The sequence below is a fragment of the Vulpes lagopus genome, chromosome 23 (assembly GCF_018345385.1).
Source record: "Vulpes lagopus strain Blue_001 chromosome 23, ASM1834538v1, whole genome shotgun sequence".
NCBI lineage: Eukaryota > Metazoa > Chordata > Mammalia > Carnivora > Canidae > Vulpes > Vulpes lagopus.
The window spans coordinates 8,460,804-8,481,067 of record NC_054846.1 but is presented as its reverse complement, the minus strand read 5'-3'; the positions used below and the strand labels follow the sequence as shown (position 1 = coordinate 8,481,067).

Sequence of the window (20,264 nt, the reverse complement as noted above, 5' to 3'; positions counted from 1 at the left end):
TATCTGTCTGAGACCTTTCTTTCAAGCCTTTTCAGTATCTAGCCCAAGAAATAAAATTGTTGGATCATGTGGTAATTCCATCTTTATTTTTCTGAGGAAATAGCACACTATTTTCCAAATGGTTACACCATTTTACATTCCCACTAGCAGTGCACAAAGGTTCCAATTTCTCCACATTTTCGACAACGTTTGTTCTTTTCTATTTTTTGAATAGTATTCATCCTAATGGATGTGAAATGGTATCTCATTGTGGTTTTGATTTGCATTTCCCTAATGGTTGATAATGTTAAGCATCTTTTCATGGGCTTATTGGTCATATATCTATCTTCTTTGGAGAAATGTCTCAAGTCTTTTGCCCATTTTTTAAATTGAGTTGTTTTGTTGTTGTTGTTGAATTATAGGAATTTTTAAACATTTTAGATATTAAATCCTTTTCAGATATATGACTTGCAAATATTTTATTCTATTGTGTAAATTGCTTTTCCACTGTTTGATAGTCTCCTTTGACATACAAAAGTTTTTAATTATGCAGTCCAGTTCTTCTATTTTGTTGTTGTTGCCTATGCTTTTGGTGTTACATACAAGAATCATCGCTTCATCCAATGCCTTGGAACGTTTCCCATTTCTTTTTTTCCTAAGAGTTTTATAGCTTTTATACTTAGATGTTTGATCCATTTTGAGTTCATTTTACAAATGACGTAAGGCAAAGTTCTAAGTTCATTCTTTTATATGTGGATAGTTTTCTAGTTTTCCCAGCTCCATTTGTTGAAAAGACTCTCCTTTTCCCATTGAATGGTCTTGGCACTCTTGTTGTAAATCATTCAATCATATATGTAAGGGTTTATTCCTGTGCTCTCTATCCTATTCCATTGGTCTATATACTTGTCTTTTTAACAGTACCACACTGTTCTGATTACTATAGCTTTATAATAAGTTTTGAAATTAGGAAGTGTGAAGGCCCCAACTTTGTTTTTCTCAAAATTGTTTTAGCTATTCAAGCTTCCTCGAGATTCCATGTAAACTTCAGAATGGATTTTTCTCTCTTCGCCAAAAAATATTAATATTTTGATAGAAATTACACTGAATCTGTGGGTCACTTTGAGGAGTAATGACATCTTTTTTAAGATTTATTTATTTATTTTAGAGAGAGAGCAGGGGGGAGGGGTAAAGGAGAAGAGAGAGAGAGAGAGTCCCTGCTAAGCAGGGAGCCTGATGTGGGGCTCAATCCCAGGACCTGGGATCATGACCCGAGCCAAAGGTCGGTGTCCACTTAGTCCATTGAGACACCCAGGCGCCTGCCTGCCTGAGAGAGAGAGAGAGTCTTAAGCAGACTCCCTGCTTGATCCCAGAAGCCCAAGATCACAACCCTGAGATCACAACCTGAGATCATGACCTGAATGGAAACCAAGAGTCAGATGCTTAACTTACTGCGGCCCCCCAGGTCCCTCAGGGAGTATTAACATCTTGACAACATGAAGTCTTCTAATCCATAAACATACAGTGTCTTTCCATTTAGTGGTGTCTTTTTAAATTTCTTTTGGCAACATTTATTTTCAAAGCACAAGACTTTTACTTACTTGGTTAAGTTTATTCCTAAGTATTCAATTCTGTTGATACTACTTTTGAATTTCCTTTCTGGATTGTTCATTGTTAGTGTATAGAAATACATTCAGTTTTTGTGTAGCGGTTTTGTATTTGGCAACTGCTGAATTTTGTTTTAACAGTTGGGTGTATGTGTGAAATTTTTAGGGTTTTCTACACATAGTATCATGTCATCCGTGAACAGAGATCATTTTACTTCTCCCTTTCCAATTTGAATGCCTTTTTTTCCTTGCCTAGTGACTCTGGCTAGGACTTCCAATATTATGTTAAATAGAAGCAAAAGTGAACATCCCGGTCTGGTTGCTAATTTTGGAGGAAAACCTTTCTGTCTTTCACCATTGAGGATGATGTTATAACTCTTTGGCTTTCCATATATGGCGGGTAGCATGTTCATATAGTTTCCTTCTATTCCTAGACTGTTGAGTTCACTTTGTTTCTTCATACAACTCAATTTCCATTGTCATTCTTCCTATCTTCCCATCTTTCTACAATCACTACCCCCCCAGAATCTCCCCCACTTAACTAATAGTCTAGCCTAGAATAAATTTTTCAAAGAGAATTTGCCCTGAGAAGCTCCCTTTAATCAATGATTCTTTCTTGAGGTATTTTTTCACAAAGATTCTGAAATTTTTTCGATTAAAATTGAGCTGCACTGTCACTCTGGTCTGTATCTCTTTGTTCCCAGATAGAGCCCTTTACTTTTCATTTCATGCCTCACAAATCATTAGCACAAATGTCATTCTTTGGCATAAGATTTATTGTTAAAAGTATTTAGGGTGATTCCATTAATTCAAATTTTGAAAAATGAGATGTTTTTCATTTAACTAAATGAGTCCTGGGCAAAATGGGAGGTATGTGTGGTTTCTTTTAGAGCACCCTACCATCTCTGGCGAGAGCCATTTCTTGATGAGTCCACTTTCATTCTTATGTTGTCTTAGCTCCCTCTCTATCACTAACAAAATCATAGTGCTAATTAACAGCCAGGCACTATTCCAATTCATTTAAATATTTAATCTCCATTAATTCATTGAAATATTTAGTGAACTCTTTAAGGCAAGTGCTGTTACTACACCTTTTTTTTTGTTAATGTTAATGTTTAAACATTAAACATTTAAACATTTAAACATTCCAGTCAACAGATGCACTTTCTTTTTACTTAACCAGTTTCTAGAAATGACCTATTGCTGCCTTTTTTTTAAAAAAACAGGAATCTTTCCTATAATCCCATCCAGAAAATTCAAGCAGATCAATTTGATTATCTTGTCAAACTCAAGTCTCTGTAAGTATATGCCTATGGGGATAGCTTTATGATGAAATTTTTGTTTATATACTAGTAGCTAATAAATTCTAAAAAATAAAATTTGTAGAATCTTTCAAATCAGAAGCTTTATTACCAGAATATGGTTAAGCACTACACAACCATATGAGTGCTCACTAGACTATAAACAAACAGATAGCTATTAGTTTTACCTTACATATTTACAAACTAAAAATTAGGTAATGATTTTATATTTTTCTATAACCACCAGGAGCTTATATTGGATTGTTTGCTTTGATCATCTGAAGGCAACTCTGCATATTCATTTCCCCATTAGCACTGGTATCTAAACATTTATTTCAGCAATCATTATCCCAAAGATGCAATTTTCTAGATTATATAAATCAATACTTGCACCACACATACACACACAAACCTGTTATAGTCTAAGAATTGCCTTTAAAAGATAAGCTTCTGTTCATTTAATTTAAATGCTCCCTCAGGAAAATGGCATCTTAATAGATAAAATTTATTATTTAAAAATTATTAGAAAAATTTCTAAACTGCTCTATTGTAATATTGTTTGAAAGATGTGTATTCATTTATTCTACAAATACTTACTGAGTAGTTACTATGAGCAAAGCATGTTATACTCTGTAAGGACCAAAAAAATTCAAATAAACAAGATATATGTGTAGAAATGCCAGAATAAAAAGGAGTTGGGGAAGTAAGTGCATAGGCATGCTAAATATGAATGTTTGGCTCACAATGTTAACTGACAGCATTTTATTAAATTATCCGTCATAAAAACTCATTTTATTACACCCTTGTAATATATGTCATTTTGATAATTAATTTGATATTTTTAGCAGCCTAGAAGGAATTGAAATTTCAAATATCCAACAAAGGATGTTTAGACCTCTAATGAATCTCTCTCACATGTAAGCAAATGTTTTTCTTGTTTTTCACTTTGATTTTAATCTGTATTTCCATGTGCACTGTGCTAATACATCCATACCCAATGCATCCAGTCTATCAATTTTCTGCTAATATGCCTAAACAATGTTATTCTTAAAATGTTGCTATTGAGTGGGATGATTTTTAGTGTTCCATGGTTTGGTAGAATTGAAGGTGGTTTTTTTAAATGTCAGAGAACATAAGTGCAGAGGGAACATACCCAGTCTAATAAGCTCTCCTTAGCACTGATGCCACTAATGCATAATGATGTTTGCCTGATGAGCTAGTAATTTGCACACATGGTATAAGTGCTACCAGATGAAGAAAAAGTAATCTATATAAGCAATACAAAATAATCATAAATAAATAATTACTGTAAATGGAGCAAAATATGGAGAAATTCTCCTCAGTAAAAATTGCCGCCAACATCAGGACATGATTGGTGCAAATGCATATGGATACAATAGCAAACTTTGAAAAATCTTTTATTAAAACAGTGTGTATTATGGTACCATTGACTCCATGTTTTGGAAACATTTTTCTTTGATTGAATGCAGTCTTACAGCAGATATTAGAAGGATCTTCATGCCAGGCTAATTAAGTCTCAACAATTTAGAAAGTGTCATGTCAGCCACCACCACTCTATAATTTTGCTTATATTTTAAGTCTAACATGGGACATTCTTTTTGTTTTCCATAACTCTTCAGAGAGGATGCTTATAAAAGTTTATTTGATTGCACACAACATAAAACACTTGGACTAAAGTAAGTCAAACATAGTTTATTAGGAGAAAATGATGTAGCTCATAAAACCCAAGAAACAACTCAAGGAACAGACTTGAATTGGGCAGACACCATATCAGATCTAAGGGATTCGGGCAGCAAGAGTTAAACAACAGGACAAAATGCTGTAATTGTCAAGCTTTTATCTTGTATTACTACAGCTCTCTATACTATAAAGATCATTCATATTTTTTGCCAGAGTACATAGCTTTAGAAGTAGATAGCTCTAATTTGAACTTCAAGTTCTACATTTACCAGAAAATTTCATAGCAAATAACTTGACTCCACTGAAGATGCATCTCTTCCTATGGTGATGCTAATACCTATCTGATGGAGTTGACTTGAGAATTTATTCCTGATACCTAGAAGATGCTCAATAAATGGTGTTGCTGATAACACAGTAGTAACTACTGACTATCTGGGTAGTGTCTTTATCAACAAGAGAGGTCTGTTGGTGAAAAAATTAACTCAACAAATATTTATTGAACACCTTATTAGTACCAAAATCTGGTAGAGAGATAAGCATGCTAACGTGCAGTGACAGATCACACAATAACTACTAAAGTAGAAAAGCCATGGAAGTACAGAGGAGAAACACTTGGCTCTGTCTTCCCCTGAGGGCCGAAAAGCAAGATTAGCTGCAGCAACAGTAGGAGCTATATAACCACCAAAAATCCAATAAAAGTTTCCTTAGATGCATTAATTCTCTTGATCCCATGCTAACAGTTTATTTATATTTCAAGATATGTCTAACACTTGTATGCTTATGATGCCTATTTGCTGCTCTGACCCACATACATATTCTTTTACAATGAAATCAAGTTCACAAGAATTAAAATTTAAATCTTTAGTATCCTTAATGTTTTACATTCCTGTGAGTCTCATATTTAGACATTTTCTTTCTACTGAGAAAATGTAGAAAAGAAATTTTAATGTATAGCGACACTGGATTATATTTAAAATCTTATTTTACTTTCTCTTTGTGCATCAGATATTTTAAGAAATTCCAGTACTGTGGGTATGCACCACATGTGCGCAGCTGTAAACCAAACACTGATGGAATCTCTTCTCTAGAAAACCTCTTGGCAAACATTATTCAGAGAGTATTTGTCTGGGTTGTATCTGCAGTTACATGCTTTGGAAACATCTTTGTCATTTGTATGAGATCTCACATCAGGTCTGAGAACAAGCTGCATGCCATGTCAATCATTTCCCTCTGCTGTGAGTATTTCCTGATTAAAGAGGAATTACAGTTTTGAAATATATAAAAGCACTGCTATTAGAAAATAAGTAAGCAAAGTGGTAGAATTATAAGATTTTAATTTTTTCTCCTTTTTGGTTATATGTTTTCACGTTCACTATAATGAAAATAAAATTACTCGAGTGAGAAGAAAATAAGTTTTTAAAACAAAAAAATTCAATTACCTTACACAGATTAATGAAGTTCTCATTCATTAGTTTTCTTCCCTGAAGGCATGTTCTGTTAAAGCCTGTAAACTCATAATTTTACTATGAATAAAATGGCAACCTTTCATGGTCACATTTTTACACCTAAAGTTGTATTTACTTTTTTGTTTGCACGTCCAGATCATAGATACTGACTTGACTGAGCTGTTTTTGTGGTCTCTGAGCTACTAAGATCTTTTCCATTCATAATTTGAAATATCTAAGTAAGAAAATGTTTTTAAATAGTATTGGGGTTCTTTTTTTTTTAAGTTTTTGAAATGTGTTGCAAAGTACCATGTTAAGTGAGGATTACAAAGAAAAATAAGCAAGAAGCCAGTGGTCAAGCTGTTTATAGCATGGGTCAAGTGGCCTGATCTTTGCTTTTTAAGCAAAATCACCAAATAGCTCATCACATTGACAACTGATTTTGGGGATGAGAGAGCCTAAAAAGAGGCAGAGAAAGATGTAAAAATGGTAAGAGAGAATCAAAGAGAACAGGTTTGCTTAGATCAGCGCTAAGTAAAGAACTTAGGCCCTTCAAAATTGTACTGACTACCAAACACTTCTTTTTTTTAAGATTTCATTTATTTACTTGAGAGAGAGAGAGAGCAAAAGAGCACAGCAGGGGGAGCAGCAGAGGGAGAGGAAGAAGCAGACTCCCCACTAAGCAGAGAGCCCCACCTGGGGTTCCATCCCAGAACCCTGGGATCATGACCTGGACTGAAGGCAGATGCTTAACCGACTGAGCCACCCAGGAGCCCCTACAGAGCACTTCTTAATTACTCTTATCTTCTAAGTTACAGACCTCAAAATTCATAGTCATTAGTTTATCACAGCAATTTCTGAATTACTTTCTCTAGGATTTTGAATGATAGCTTCAGCATGTTAAACTAGGAGCATAATAAATAAATAAATAAATAAATAAATAAATAAATAAACAAACAAACAAACTAGAAGCATATTTCAGCAGAAGAAGTGATGCAAATAATAACATCCCTATATTGGTCCCTAATCGAATGCTCAACATAATTATATTTTATTCATTTACTCAACACTTCTAGGTGATGAAACCAGAAAGGAAAACAAAGTCCCTGCTCACACAGACTTGACAGTTAGAAAAAAACAGAGGAAATGACTACATAATTAGCTGTAGAGGGTACTCCAAGAGGGGTTATCGAAGAGAGTTGATGAAGAGGTCCTTACCCATAAATGAACTATTAGGATAAAAAGTACCTCCTCCCAAGATAGAAGTAAATTAGATATTTTTTGCTAATGCTAAAAATATTACCGCTTATCGTTAATTCCATGATACCTATTTATTTCTCTAAACTTGCAACACTTACTGATCCTATAGGTGCTGACTGCCTAATGGGAATATACCTGTTTGTGATCGGAGCCTTTGACCTGAAGTTTCGTGGAGAATACAACAAGCATGCGCAGCTGTGGATGGACAGTATTCACTGTCAGCTTGTGGGATCTTTAGCCATTCTGTCCACTGAAGTATCCGTGTTACTTCTCACATTTCTGACACTGGAAAAATATATCTGCATTGTCTATCCTTTTAGGTGTTTAAGACCCAGAAAGTGCAGAACAATTACAGTTCTGATTCTCATTTGGACTACTGGGTTTATAGTGGCTCTCATTCCATTGACCAATAAGGAGTTTTTCAAGAACTACTATGGCACCAATGGAGTGTGTTTCCCTCTTCACTCAGAAGATATCGAAAGTACCGGAGCCCAGATTTATTCGGTGGCAATTTTTCTTGGTAAGAAACTGTATTATAACCCCTTTCACTCAACTATTTATTCTAATATATAAATCATAATTTCAATATCATAATTTCTTCTAAAGTTTATAAACTTTTATTTCAGATCTTCTAACCAGTTTTTCTCATTGACATTGAGGATGGATTCTGTCAAAATCCCCCTAAAGGAATTTTTCCCCCTAAATTACCACTTTATCATATAAATTCCAACATGCTCCTTAATAAAAGGCATATATATGTGTGTGTGTATATATTCTCAAAGTATGACTTAAACTAACTGAATTATTTTTAAAAAACTACAAAGATTAACTTAAAAGACCCATGATATTCACTGAATCACTATAATCTCATTTTAATATGCCAATGTTTTTTAAAGATTTTATTTATTTATTCATGAGAGACACAGAGAGAGAGAGGCAGAGACACAGGCAGAGAGAGAAGCAGGAGGGGAGCTCCATGGGAGACTTGATCCCAGGACCCTGGGATCACGACCTGAGCTAAAGGCAGATGTTCAACCACTGAGCCCCCCAGGGGCCCATAATGTGCCATTTTTAAATTAAAACTCCCTCATTCCTCATTAGTTCAACAATACTTCAAATTTCCAAAAAATTCATTATTTTTGTGTACCTTAGTAATTCTTATGAAAAACAAAAATCATGTTCATGTCCAAACAGCTAAGGGTATGTGTGTTTGTTTTGAAAGAATGCTCATACACATTAATAATAATCTTTGTGTCCTAAATAGGTGTTAACTTGGCGGCATTTATCATCATAGTTTTTTCCTATGGAAGCATGTTTTATAGCGTTCATCAAAGTGCCATAACAGCAACTGAAATACGGAATCAAGTTAAAAAAGAGATGATCCTTGCCAAACGGTTTTTCTTTATTGTATTTACTGATGCATTATGCTGGATACCCATTTTTGTACTGAAATTTCTTTCATTGCTTCAGGTAGAAATACCAGGTACAAATTTTTTTTCCTTCTGTAAAAAAATAAAGTCTGTTTCTCAGTGTACCTCTAAGAAAGAAAATAAAGATCCTTAATACCAACTCATTTTAAGAATTGTAAGTCAGAATTATATATACTTCAGGTTCTGTTCATCAATCAAATATTTACTGGGAGGAAGCTGTTCAGTTATTTCCATAAATGCCTAAAAACACTATTACCATTGGAACAAAGTAACAACTCAAATAAAAAACACTCTCTGTTTTGTAATTCTGAGAATCCCATGCTTAAGATGACCAAACAGGTAATTGATTATCAATGTTTACTTCATTTTTGTCTTTTTTTACTTCATTTTTTTGAGAACATAAGACATTTTTCTTCCCAGAATACATAGCAATTTAAAGAACATTACCCTAGAGTGTGAGAGATGATTGAAGAATGCATTCTTAGTATTTAAAAATAATGTACACCACAATCATTAGGATAGTTACTATCAAAAACACAGAAAATAACAAAAATTGGTGAGGATTTAGAGAAATTGGAACTCTTGTGCATTGCTGGTAGGAATGTAAAATAGCACAGCTGCTATAGAAAACAGCATGGTAGTTTCTCAAAAAATTAAACAGAGAAATGCCATATGACCCGGCAATTCCAATTCTGGGAATTAAAGGAATTAAAAGCAAGAACTCAAGCAAACATTGGTACACCTGTGTTCATAGCAGCATTATTCATGACAGCCAAAAGCTGGAAATAACCCAAGCATCCGTCAATGGATGCATGGATAAACAAAGTGTGTTATACACACACAATGGATTATTACTCAGTCTTATAAAAGGAGGAAATTCTGAAACATGGTACAACATGAACAGACCCCAAAGATACCATGCTAAGTGAAATAAGCCAGTTACAAAAGGACAAACACTGTATGATTCCACTATATGAGGTAGCTAGAGTAGTCGAATTCATAGAGACAGAAAGTTTGGGAATGTGTTGCCAGGAGTTGGGAGGAAAAGGGGATGAAGGTATTGTTTAACAGATATGTAGTTTCAGTTTGGGAAAATGATGGTTGCATAGCAATATGAATATACTTTAATGCCACTGTAGTCCACACTTAAAAATGATTAAAATGATACATTTTATGCTATGTATATTTTACCACAATAAAAAAAGTGCAAAATGCTGTTATTAGTGCAGTATATATTCACATTTTAAAAATTTACAAACATAAAAATTTTAATTTTGTTTTATCTCGTGGTTGGTGGTGATAGTATTTTACATTTTTATAAGCGACGAGAGGGAAAATAGCACCCGATAAATTATAATAACAAATCACTACAGTGATTTTTAAGATAAGTTTAGCTAAAGATGTCTTTATCAAAATAGCCAAAAGTCTAAAAATGCATATCTATTTTTAAAACCACATAAATAACAGAAATCATCTGTATATTCTGCGAAATAATACATGTTCTATCCAGCAATTAAAATACTGGAAAAGGTATGATTTGAATGCTAAGCTATATTTTCCTAAAATGGCATAATATCACAATAATATATAATCACTTGGTGGAAAATGTTTCTTCTACCTAATGGAATACTTATATATTGATGTATTCAAGAAAAGCTACTTAGCAAAGAACCCTGTTTTTTTGCAGCACCAGCACTCCCCTCAAACACTGGCACCCTGGAAAGACATCCTGGAAACACATTAGACTTGGTATATAATTATGTGACATCAAAGGGAAAAAATTAAGACTCAAAAGGGGGCTGGGGGAGAAACAAGGAAAAGGGATTTCTCTATCTTGTAAACATCCATTAACACTAAAACTATTGCATTTTTCTCTTTTAGGTACCATAACCTCTTGGGTAGTGATTTTTATTCTGCCTATCAACAGTGCTTTGAACCCAATTCTGTATACTCTGACCACAAGACCATTCAAAGAAATGATCCATCAGTTTTGGTATAACTACAGACAAAGAAGATCTATTGACAGCAAAGGAAGTCAGAAAACATATGCCCCATCATTCATCTGGGTAGAAATGTGGCCACTGCAGGAGATGCCACCTGAGTTAATAAAGCCAGCTCTTTTCACAGACCCCTGTGAATTGTCACTAATTTCTCAATCAACTAGACTCAATTCCTATTCATAATGGACTCTGAAACTCATTTCTACACGGAGAATATTGTGAGATGCTTCATGATGGATTTATTAGTATGAAATGGACGCCACAAAATTAATAATTTATGATGGCTAAGATAAAGCCATTACAAGGACATGAGGTTATTCGGGTAAAATCAAAGTGACTGAGGCTCGTATAAAGGGAACTAAATTATATTGATAATGTGTATATATTAGTATGTATTTTGCATAGGAAATTAAGAGAAATCTACTTCAGAAATATTCATTCATTCTTTTACCGTGCATTTATTGAGTACCCATTCTGCACACAGCACTGCAGTAAATTCTTGGAAGTGCATAGTATAGAACCTTTTCAATTTGCAGTGTTAAATTATGTTTAGCCACAACAAAATATACAAAGACTATCTGCAGTTCTTAGTTTAAGGTAGAGCTTTGTCATGCACATCAGCAAACATAATAGTCATGGACAGTTCTAAATAAAGTTTTAAGGCTTTGGAATATTCAGTATAATGAAAAATGAGAAAATGTCTGATTATTTACGAACTAGATGTTTTAAGAATTCATCTTACCTCTCTTGAAGTCCCCATACACTTGGGAGGTAATAAAAGATATTTATTACTCTGAGAAAAGATGTTCTGATATAAACTCAAAGTAGTACTTCTCTGTGCATCCTCATATTTATAGTCAATTGATTTTCCACAAAGATGCCAAGACAATCAAATGAAGAAAGAACTATCTTTTCAACAAATGATGCTGGGACAACTGGATTTTCACTTGCAAAAGATTGAATTTGGATCCTGACCTTATAGCATATACAAAATCAACTTAAAATTAATGATCAACCTAAATATAAGACATAAAACTCTTAGAAGAAAACATGGGGGTAAATCTTCAAGACCTTGGATTCAGCAATGGATCCTTAGATGTGACAACAAAAGCATAAGTAACAGAAGAGGAAAAAATTAATAAATTAGACTTCATCTAAATTAAAGACTTTTGTGAACCAGAGAATGTTATCAAAAAAGTAAAAAGACAGGGTACCTGGCTGGATCATTTGATGGAGCATGTGACTCTTGATCTTGGGGTTATAAAGCCAAGCCCCACCTTGGGTATAGAAATTACTTAAAAATAAAATCTTTAAAAAAAACAAAAAGACAACTACAGAATGAAATATTTGCAAATCATATATCTGAGAAAGATTTAATACCCAGAATATATAAAGAACTATTAGAACTCAACAAGATAAACAACCCAATTTAAAAAGTAGGCAAAGAACTTAAGAAGACATTTCTACAAACAAAATATACAAATGCAGGAGATGCCACCTGAGTGGCAACAAGTGCCAATAAGCACTTGAAAAGTTGCTCAACATCACTAATCATTAGAAAAATGAAAACCACAATGAGAGATTTCACTTTATACCTAATAGGCTGTAATTAAAACAAAAGGAAAAAAAAAGAGAAAATAAGTATTGACAAGGACATGGAGACTGAAAGTCTTCTGCATTGCTGGTTGGAATGTAAACTGATGCAGCTGCTATAGAGAACAGTTTGATGGTTCCTCAAAAGCTTCATAGAATTACCATACAACCCAGCAATTTTACTCTGGGTAAACCCAAAATAATAGAAAACAGGATTCAAACCGCTACTTGTATGCAAATGCTCAGTGCGAAAGAATGGAAACAGCACAAATGCCCATCGACTAATAAACAGATAAACAAAATGTAGTAGGTACAATGAAATCTTATTCAGCCACTTACAAGGATGAAGTTCTGACACATGCTACAACAGGAGTATAAATAAGCCAGACACAAAAGGACAAATACTATATGATTCTACTTACATGAAATATCTAGATATTTGTGAATTCATAGAGACAGAAAGTAAATTAGAACTTATTGGGGGCGATTGGGTTGAAAAGATGCTGCCTAAAAAGTACAGAGTATCTTCTGGGGCAAAGAAAGTTTCTCAAATTGACTGTGGTGATAGATAAACAACTCTGTTGAATATTACGCTTTAGATGGGTGAATTCTATGGTGTGTGAATTCGATCTTGATAAAACAATTAAAAGGGGAAAGAAAGAAGAGCTAAAATGCACTGATTCATGAAGTTAAGGAAGGAAAGAAAGGTCTGCATGTACGTGTTTTACTTCATAGAGGAAGTAGTTGTCATCGAGAGACGGATTGACCTTCCTTTTGCATGGTGGCCAGTTCATGAGATATTCTTCTAGGCTCTAACTGAGCTATTGGAATTCTTTGCTTTCATAATTTGAAATCTTCAAATAGGAATAAAATGTTTTCAGTTACTTTTAAAACACCAAAAATGTTTGAAATATGAAAATACTGGAATCAAAAAATTATTTATTGAGTATATAATTGTATAGATTTCTTTTCAAAGTAAATTGCCTGAACTTTAATTCTATTAAAAATATGGATTACTTTGAGTCCTTTCCATTCTTACTTGCAATAATACCAATAAATTTTCTACATGAGGAATATGGTTAGGCTTTCAACAGAAATCAGAAAATAATAGAAAGCTAAATATGTAAGCATTAAAAACAAGGTCAGGCACCTGGGTGGCTCAGTCAGTTAACCATCTGCCCTCAGCTTAGGTCATGATCCCAGGATCCTGGGATGGAGCCCTACACTGGGCTCCCTGCTCAGCAGGGTATCTGCTTCTCCCTCCACCCTACTCCCCTGCTCGTGGTCGCGCGCACACGCTCTCTCTCTCTCTCTCTCTCTCTCATGCTCATTCTCTCTTTCAAATAAAGTTTTAAAAAAATTCAAAAATTTTTTAACTGCTGATAAGATGTAGAGTACCTTTATGACATCTCCTATGAAAGATTCAGAAAGCACTATCATGAAAAATTGGTAAGATTTCATTCAATTAAAAACCTTTATTTAAGAAAACTGCACAATCAAATACAAAGATAAATAACTACAAAAGATAGATAACATAGGTAACAGACCATGAGTATTCAAAATATATAATATCTACAAATTGACAAGGAAAAGACAAAACATAATAGAAAAATGGACAAAGGTATGCGTAGCCTCAGAAATCACGCACTACATTCTTCAAGCTCCTACTAGTTATGTAAGTCAGCACTACTCAATATGTGAGACGACACAAGGGCATGCATACCAGGAGGCCGCCCATTGTGGCTATCTGGAGGCCACCTACCACATACACAAAACAATATTTTGTAGTACTTTGAAAACATACATATGCATTAAAAATAAAAGAACACAAACTAGAATATACACTTTTAGGACCATGGTTACCTCTGGGGAGAAAAGCAGGGGGGGCGGGGAGAATGGGACCAACTGACACAAAGAGGTAACAAAAGTTACAAATGTATCTAACATTACAAACATACCTAGATCAGAATAAAGTACAGCCAAATGCTAACATTTATTAAATCTACATGGTGGGAATAGATCCTTTAATGTTTTACTCATGTGTTTGAAACATTTCAATAAAAAGTTTTAAAATAATGAACCAAAGAAATGGAAATAAAACTCGCTTTGAACACATTTATTTCTGTACATCTTAAAAACTGCAGTTTTGATGACACAGAAGAAAAATATTTTTCTAATATCAAAATAAGTATCTCTTTGGTATAAACACATATGTGTTATCTTTAACTTAAAAATTTAATCAAGTACTATGACCTAATATACTAAACAATAGTATTCTTTGTGCATCTATTTGTTCCTTTTCATAACCCCACTCTAGGGCCTTAGAATATAGTTCTGCACACATCTCCATATCTACAAAAGAATTACGATGCATATCAAAGATATCTAGAAGTTCTGGAGAATTAGCTGGCTTAATCACTGACACATATGACACAAACCAAAAAAAAGAAATAGAACAACATTAGATATGGGACAAGTAGAACATTGTCATTAAAGTCAAATAATATGAAACCAATCACATCATTTAAATTTGATCCATTAAAACAGTGTCTTTAGAATTATTATATTTAGAATTATGTGCAAAATTCAAAAAGGGTACAGAGCCATAATTTTGATAAGGCACTTTAAAAAGAACATACAACATCACAAAGCATTTAACCTGAGAAATAAACAGAGAAAAATATATATATATACATACTTTCTAGACAGCTTTCATTTTCTGAAATAAAAACTTTTTTAAAAAGCATCATGAAGGATGAAGGATAAAAAACATTTACCATATATTTTTAAAAGTTGTCATCAGTTAAATATCAAATCCCCGTTAAAAAAAAAAAAAAAAATTTCCTTCAAGTCCGTGAGGTTCTGATTCAAATATTTTTTTGAAAAACAATTACAATTTTCACGCTAAAAACAGGAAGAAAAGAACAGCTTTTAATTGTACTGTCAACTCATTTATTCAACAAACATTTACTGGTTGTGGTGTGACACTACCCTTGTTCTAGGTGCTGGGGATAAAGACAGACACAATCATTAGTTCCAGGGAACTTGGCCTAGTGGAGCTGGGCCAACACTAGTAGCCTTAAAGTTATTTCCTTTGGTCCATAAAATGAAGCTCAACTTCAAACTCGGGCATTTTCAGCATCTTCTTGGAAATCAAATAGAATGCTCTACCTGTTTTTTTACTGGTAACACTGTGGCATTATTAAGCTTATCTACTGATGAAATAACTTTCATAAAAGATTCTATGAAAGTTTAGAGAACAGAAAGTATTTAAAGATAGATATTGGCCAGCATCAAAAATAGCATCGGTATTCTGCTTTCACAAAAGTGAAGAAAACAAAACAAAACAAAACAAAACAAAACAAAACAAAAACTGCATTCTGAATACACAGACTGCTGGAGACAACCTTATACTTATGGTACACATGCAAACATCATAAATGAGCAAGTATGAATTATCACACAGCCAATCAGTTGTCAGGCTTCAAAGAATCATAGCCTTCTTTCAAGAGGTCCCGCCAGGTTTTAAGGAAGCGTGCATTTTCTGTACATTTGAAGGCAAGCTCTTCCACTTGAGCTGATACTGCAGATGTGGCTTCAAGAAGTTTGGTTAATGAAAATGCTGCCTGAAATTTAATGAAAACAAAAAAAAATAAGAGTCAAACAATATAAAACACCAGCTCTTTCCAGAAACCTAAGAAATTCTTTAATATGACGTAAGCTTTGAGGAATATGTCTGCTGGAAGGACATCCACTATGTACCAGACATAACAAGTCAGTACCTTTTTTTTTTTTTAATTGAAAATACACTAGGGGCACCTGGTTGGCTCAGTCCTAGAGCAAGCGACGACTCTTGATCTCAGTGTTGTGAGTTTAACCCGACATTGGGTGTAGAGATTATTTAAAAAAAAAAAAAAAATCTTTAAAAGAAAGAAAATAGGGATCCCCGGGTGGCTCAGCGGTTTAGCCCCGCCTTCAGTCCAGGGCCTGATCCTGGAGACCTGGGATCGAGTCCCACGTCGGGCTCCCTGCATGGAGCCTGCTTCTCCCTCTGCCTGTGTCTCTGCCTCTCTCTCTCTCTCTCTCTCTCCTCTCTATGTATTCTCATGAATAAGTAAATAAAATCTTTAAAAGAAAGAAAATACATCAGACTCTCATTAAGATTAAAAAAAAGAGGACTTGGATCCCTAGACACTAAGCTCCAGAAGCCTCTGAAGGGCTTCCTTCATCATAAACAACTGCCTGGCAGGTAACAGGAGTAGCGTCCCACTAACTTAACCTGTGAACACTACTTACACCATGAAAATGTGTAGACCAAAGAACAGAAAGATACTCTGAACGGACAAATAACATCAACAAAACCAAAAGAAACAAGAGCAGCAAACACAAAATATCCAACTCTCGGTGCAATTCACTTCTTATTCAGATGTTTTTCCTTCACCTATTAATCTAACATAACACTGCTCCTAGATAACGTATCAGCGGTCCATGCTCCGTATTCTCTTGACAACCAGTCCCGTTCAGCGAAAACTGAAGCTGTGTCAGCACTTTGATCATCTTGAAAACAAAACAAGACGGAAACGCAAACGCTTGCTCAGCGAGGAGCGACGCTCCACCTGCACTGCACGGGGGTCGAACCTGCAGCACACGGTTCTCGGAGGACTGCACCCCCCCAGTGGGTGTGCGAGGGGGTGTGACCGCGGCATTAGGAGATGCGACGGACACCGTGGGGCTCGGGCCCAGCCGTCAAGGAAACCCATCTGGGCCACAGGCGCCCTAACGGAGCCCTAAAACGGGGTGCAGCACGCCCGAGGCCCGCGGCCCGGGCACCCGGCAGGCGGCCACCCAGAGCGGCGGGGTCTTGCGATGGGGGGGGCTGGTGAGGCCCCGCGAGCCGGAGGCCCTCCCCTCCCCTCCCTCCCCAGCCACCGGCTCGCGGCCCTCTCCTCCATCTCCTCCCCTCCTGGGCCGCCTGCTCGCGGCCACCCCCTCCCCTCCCCTCCCCTCCCCTCCCTCCCCAGCCACCGGCTCGCGGCCCTCTCCTCCATCTCCTCCCCTCCTGGGCCGCCTGCTCGCGGCCACCCCCTCCCCTCCCCTCCCCTCCCTCCCTCCCTCGGCCGCCGGCTCGCGGCCCTCCCCAGCCCCCTCCCCTCCCTCCCTCGGCCGCCGGCTCGCGGCCACCCCCCTCCCCTCCCCTCCCCTCCCCTCCCTCCCTCCCTCGCCGCCGGCTCGCGGCCCTCCCCAGCCCCCTCCCCTCCCCCCTCCCTCGGCCGCCGGCTCGCGGCCCTCCCCAGCCCCCTCCCCTCCCCTCCCTCCCTCGGCCGCCGGCTCGCGGCCACCCCCCTCCCCTCCCCTCCCCTCCCTCCCTCCCCCGCCGCCGGCTCGCGGCCCTCCCCAGCCCCCTCCCCTCCCCCCTCCCTCGGCCGCCGGCTCGCGGCCACCCCCCTCCCTCCGCCGCCGGCTCGCGGCCCTCCCCAGCCCCCTCCCCTCCCCCCCTCCCGCGGCCGCCGCGAGCGCCGGGACCGGCCGCCCACACTCACGTCTCCGATCTGCAGCTCCACCTCCTCCAGCGGGTCCGCCGACCGGCCGCGGCCGCTGCTCGGAGCCGGCCAGCCCGACCTCCCCGGAACGCCGGGGGAAGAGGCTGACGAGGCCTCCGAAGACGAGGGGGAGGAGGGGGGCGGCGGGGGCGGCGAAGAGACCCGCGCCTCCTCGGGGGCCGCCATCGAGCGGGGCTGGGGCCGCGGGTCGGAGCCCGGCGGCCCGACCCACACCCACCGCCGTTCAAACCGCTCGCGCCCCGCGCCCGGAAGCCCCGCCTCTCCCGCCCGAAGCCCCGCCCGGTCTCCGCGGGGCTCTCTGCCCAGGCCGCGGACGCCGGTCATTTTTCCGGACGCCCAATCAGAGGTCAGTTCGTTCCCCTTGGGGCAGTTCATCGCTCCTGCGCAAACTCCAGTGAGGCTGCGAAGGCGCCTGGGTTAGAGGACTACAACTCCCAGAATGCTGTGGGCGTCGCTCCGCCACCCCTCCCCCCGCACACGCACAAACACTACTTTTGATGCGCACCCAGATACCGCGGGATCTGTGAGTCCCTCTCACCCGCCCTCCCGCGGCCTCGCCACGCCTTGCTGAGGCGCGAACGGAGAACCAATCCTCAGCCTGACGCCGGGGCCTGCTGGGACTTGGAGTTCTTTTCCCTTGCCCGCCTCGGCACCTGACCCGGAAGTCCCTGCCGGCCGTGAGCGTCACGCGCGGCGCCGGCGCAGAGCGACAAGGAGGCGGGGCCGTGGGGAAGCCGAAGCCGCGGGCAGCGCGGGGAGGCGGAGTGCCGCCGAGGTGTCGGTGTTTCCCGGCGAGTGATGGCGCCCCCCGCGGCCTAGAGGTCGAGGCCCGCGGCGAGCCGCAGGCGGACCTGGGACCCGTGAAGATGTCGGTGCCGCTGGCCAAGCTGCCCTGCGCGGGTGAGAGGGGGCGCGGGGCGCGGGGCGCGGAACGGGCAGGGCCGCCCCAGCTGGAACTAGGGCAGAGGTCGTGCTGCGGGCACCTCGCGGGCACTCGGGGGCACCGCGCTCCCTCCCCTGGAGGGAGGGGCTGGGAGGACCCGACAACTGGGCCGGAGGTCACGCGCGGGGGGGAACCTTCCCGACCCTCTTGGGACCCTTACCCGGAGCTCGGGTCGGGTCCCGCCTTTGGTCTCCGCGGCCCTCCTCCCTCCTAGTCCGTTCTTGGGAACGTGGAGTCTGAAAATAATAAATAAATAAATACTAAAAAAAAATAATAATTAATTAAAAGCTAAATAAATGATTAAAAACTAAATAAATAACTAATTAAAAAACTAAATAAATAACTAAAAAATAAATAGTTAATTAAAACCTAAATAAATAATCAAAAACTAAATAATCGATTAAAAACTAAGTAAATAATTAAAAACTAAATAAATAATTTAAAAACTAAACAAATAACTAAAACTAAATAATTAATTAAAAGCTAAATAAATAAAAACTAAATAAATAGATACGTAAAAACTAAATAAATAAATAATTAAAAACTAAATAAATGATAAATAAATAAATCTAGGTTGAAGTCTGACCTGCAGCCCTCCTCCCTCCTAGTCCATTCTTGAGAACTTGGAGTCTGAAAAAGATAGATAGATAGATAGATAGATGTAGATAGATAGATAGATAGATAGATAGATAGATAGATAAAAAGAAAGAAAAAAGAATTCAAAAGAACTTGAAGTCTGACCTGTGGCCCTCCTCCCTCCTAGTCCATGCTTAAGAACTTGAAGTCTGAAAATAATAAGAAAGAAAGAAAGAACAGAACTTGAAGTCTGACCTGTCACATCGTGATTAACACAATATGCGCTGCCCAGGTCTCCAGACTATCTGGGGCCAGGAGTTTGTGTGGGTTTTTTGGGCCAGGAGTTTTTAATCCGTTGTGTCTAAAATTAACTTTAGAGGCTGAGGATGTTATATGGCTGCTCCTGGAACCATCACAGTGACTTGTGAGAACACCCTGTTACCTTCCCTTTCTCCTGAGTAAAAAAGAATAATTATGATGCAGTTGGAATGCTCTTTGTTTTGTTGTACGTAAAAACAAACAAACAAACAAAAAAAGCTTAAACATTCAGAAAGATTTCACTATGGCGGGGGGTGGGGGGGAAAGACTTGAATTTTGTCACATTTGGCTTAGTTTTTTAGCGTTGGTTTCTTGAAGTTAACTTTTGGTCATAGAATACACCAGTATACATAACTGCAAATTCAAGGCTGTTCTCGTTAGGTACATTTTATGAAGGTGGAAATTGTGGATTTGGCCACCAGATGTTAAATTAGGATTTTGTTTAAAGTTCCTGATACTCGTTCGTGTAAATACCACACTAAATGTGTAGATCTGCCTTATGGTTTTGTGAAATATCAAAGGAGTGAGGTGCTATCTGGCCTCCTGCCTAATT

The 20,264-nt window shown here is 38.4% G+C and overlaps 3 protein-coding genes across 7 annotated transcripts in view; 2 read left to right on the top strand and 1 right to left on the bottom strand.

The window, feature by feature from the left end:
- Nucleotides 1-13,375, top strand: part of RXFP1 (relaxin family peptide receptor 1) — a 95,076-nt gene extending 81,701 nt beyond the window's left edge. For 3 of the 5 annotated variants that reach the window (XM_041737834.1, XM_041737831.1, XM_041737836.1), the window contains 6 exons: nucleotides 2,810-2,881; nucleotides 3,730-3,801; nucleotides 5,591-5,820; nucleotides 7,400-7,810; nucleotides 8,555-8,773; nucleotides 10,602-13,374. In XM_041737834.1, the coding sequence (XP_041593768.1) occupies nucleotides 2,810-2,881; nucleotides 3,730-3,801; nucleotides 5,591-5,820; nucleotides 7,400-7,810; nucleotides 8,555-8,773; nucleotides 10,602-10,903 (1,306 nt within the window). In that variant the 3' untranslated portion in view covers nucleotides 10,904-13,374. Of the gene's footprint in view, nucleotides 1-2,809; nucleotides 2,882-3,729; nucleotides 3,802-5,590; nucleotides 5,821-7,399; nucleotides 7,811-8,554; nucleotides 8,774-10,407; nucleotides 10,470-10,601 lie in introns of all 5 variants that reach the window. The other 2 variants (XM_041737835.1, XM_041737832.1) reach the window with 2 other exon arrangements.
- A 2,285-nt stretch (nucleotides 13,376-15,660) lies between these two features.
- On the bottom strand, nucleotides 15,661-18,185 carry C23H4orf46 (chromosome 23 C4orf46 homolog). Its single transcript, XM_041738091.1, has 2 exons — nucleotides 17,854-18,185; nucleotides 15,661-15,939 (listed from the first exon to the last, which is right to left on the bottom strand). Exons 1-2 carry the CDS (start codon nucleotides 18,037-18,039, stop codon nucleotides 15,784-15,786), a joined length of 342 nt encoding a protein of 113 aa, XP_041594025.1. The 5' UTR covers nucleotides 18,040-18,185; the 3' UTR covers nucleotides 15,661-15,783.
- Nucleotides 18,186-18,580: 395 nt separating this feature from the next.
- ETFDH (electron transfer flavoprotein dehydrogenase) overlaps nucleotides 18,581-20,264 on the top strand; it is a 30,651-nt gene continuing 28,967 nt past the window's right edge. The window contains exon 1 of the mRNA XM_041738088.1: nucleotides 18,581-18,774. Coding sequence (XP_041594022.1) covers nucleotides 18,741-18,774 — 34 coding nt within the window. The 5' untranslated portion in view covers nucleotides 18,581-18,740. The remainder of the gene's footprint in view (nucleotides 18,775-20,264) is intronic.

Coding starts and splice junctions, on each gene's coding strand:
- C23H4orf46 (XM_041738091.1), bottom strand. CDS start 18,039: ATGGCGGCCCCCGAGGAGGCGCGGGTCTCTTCGCCGCCCCCGCCGCCC. Junction 15,940..17,853: donor TGGAGCTGCAGATCGGAGAC/GTGAGTGTGGGC, acceptor ATTAAATTTCAG/GCAGCATTTTCATTAACCAA.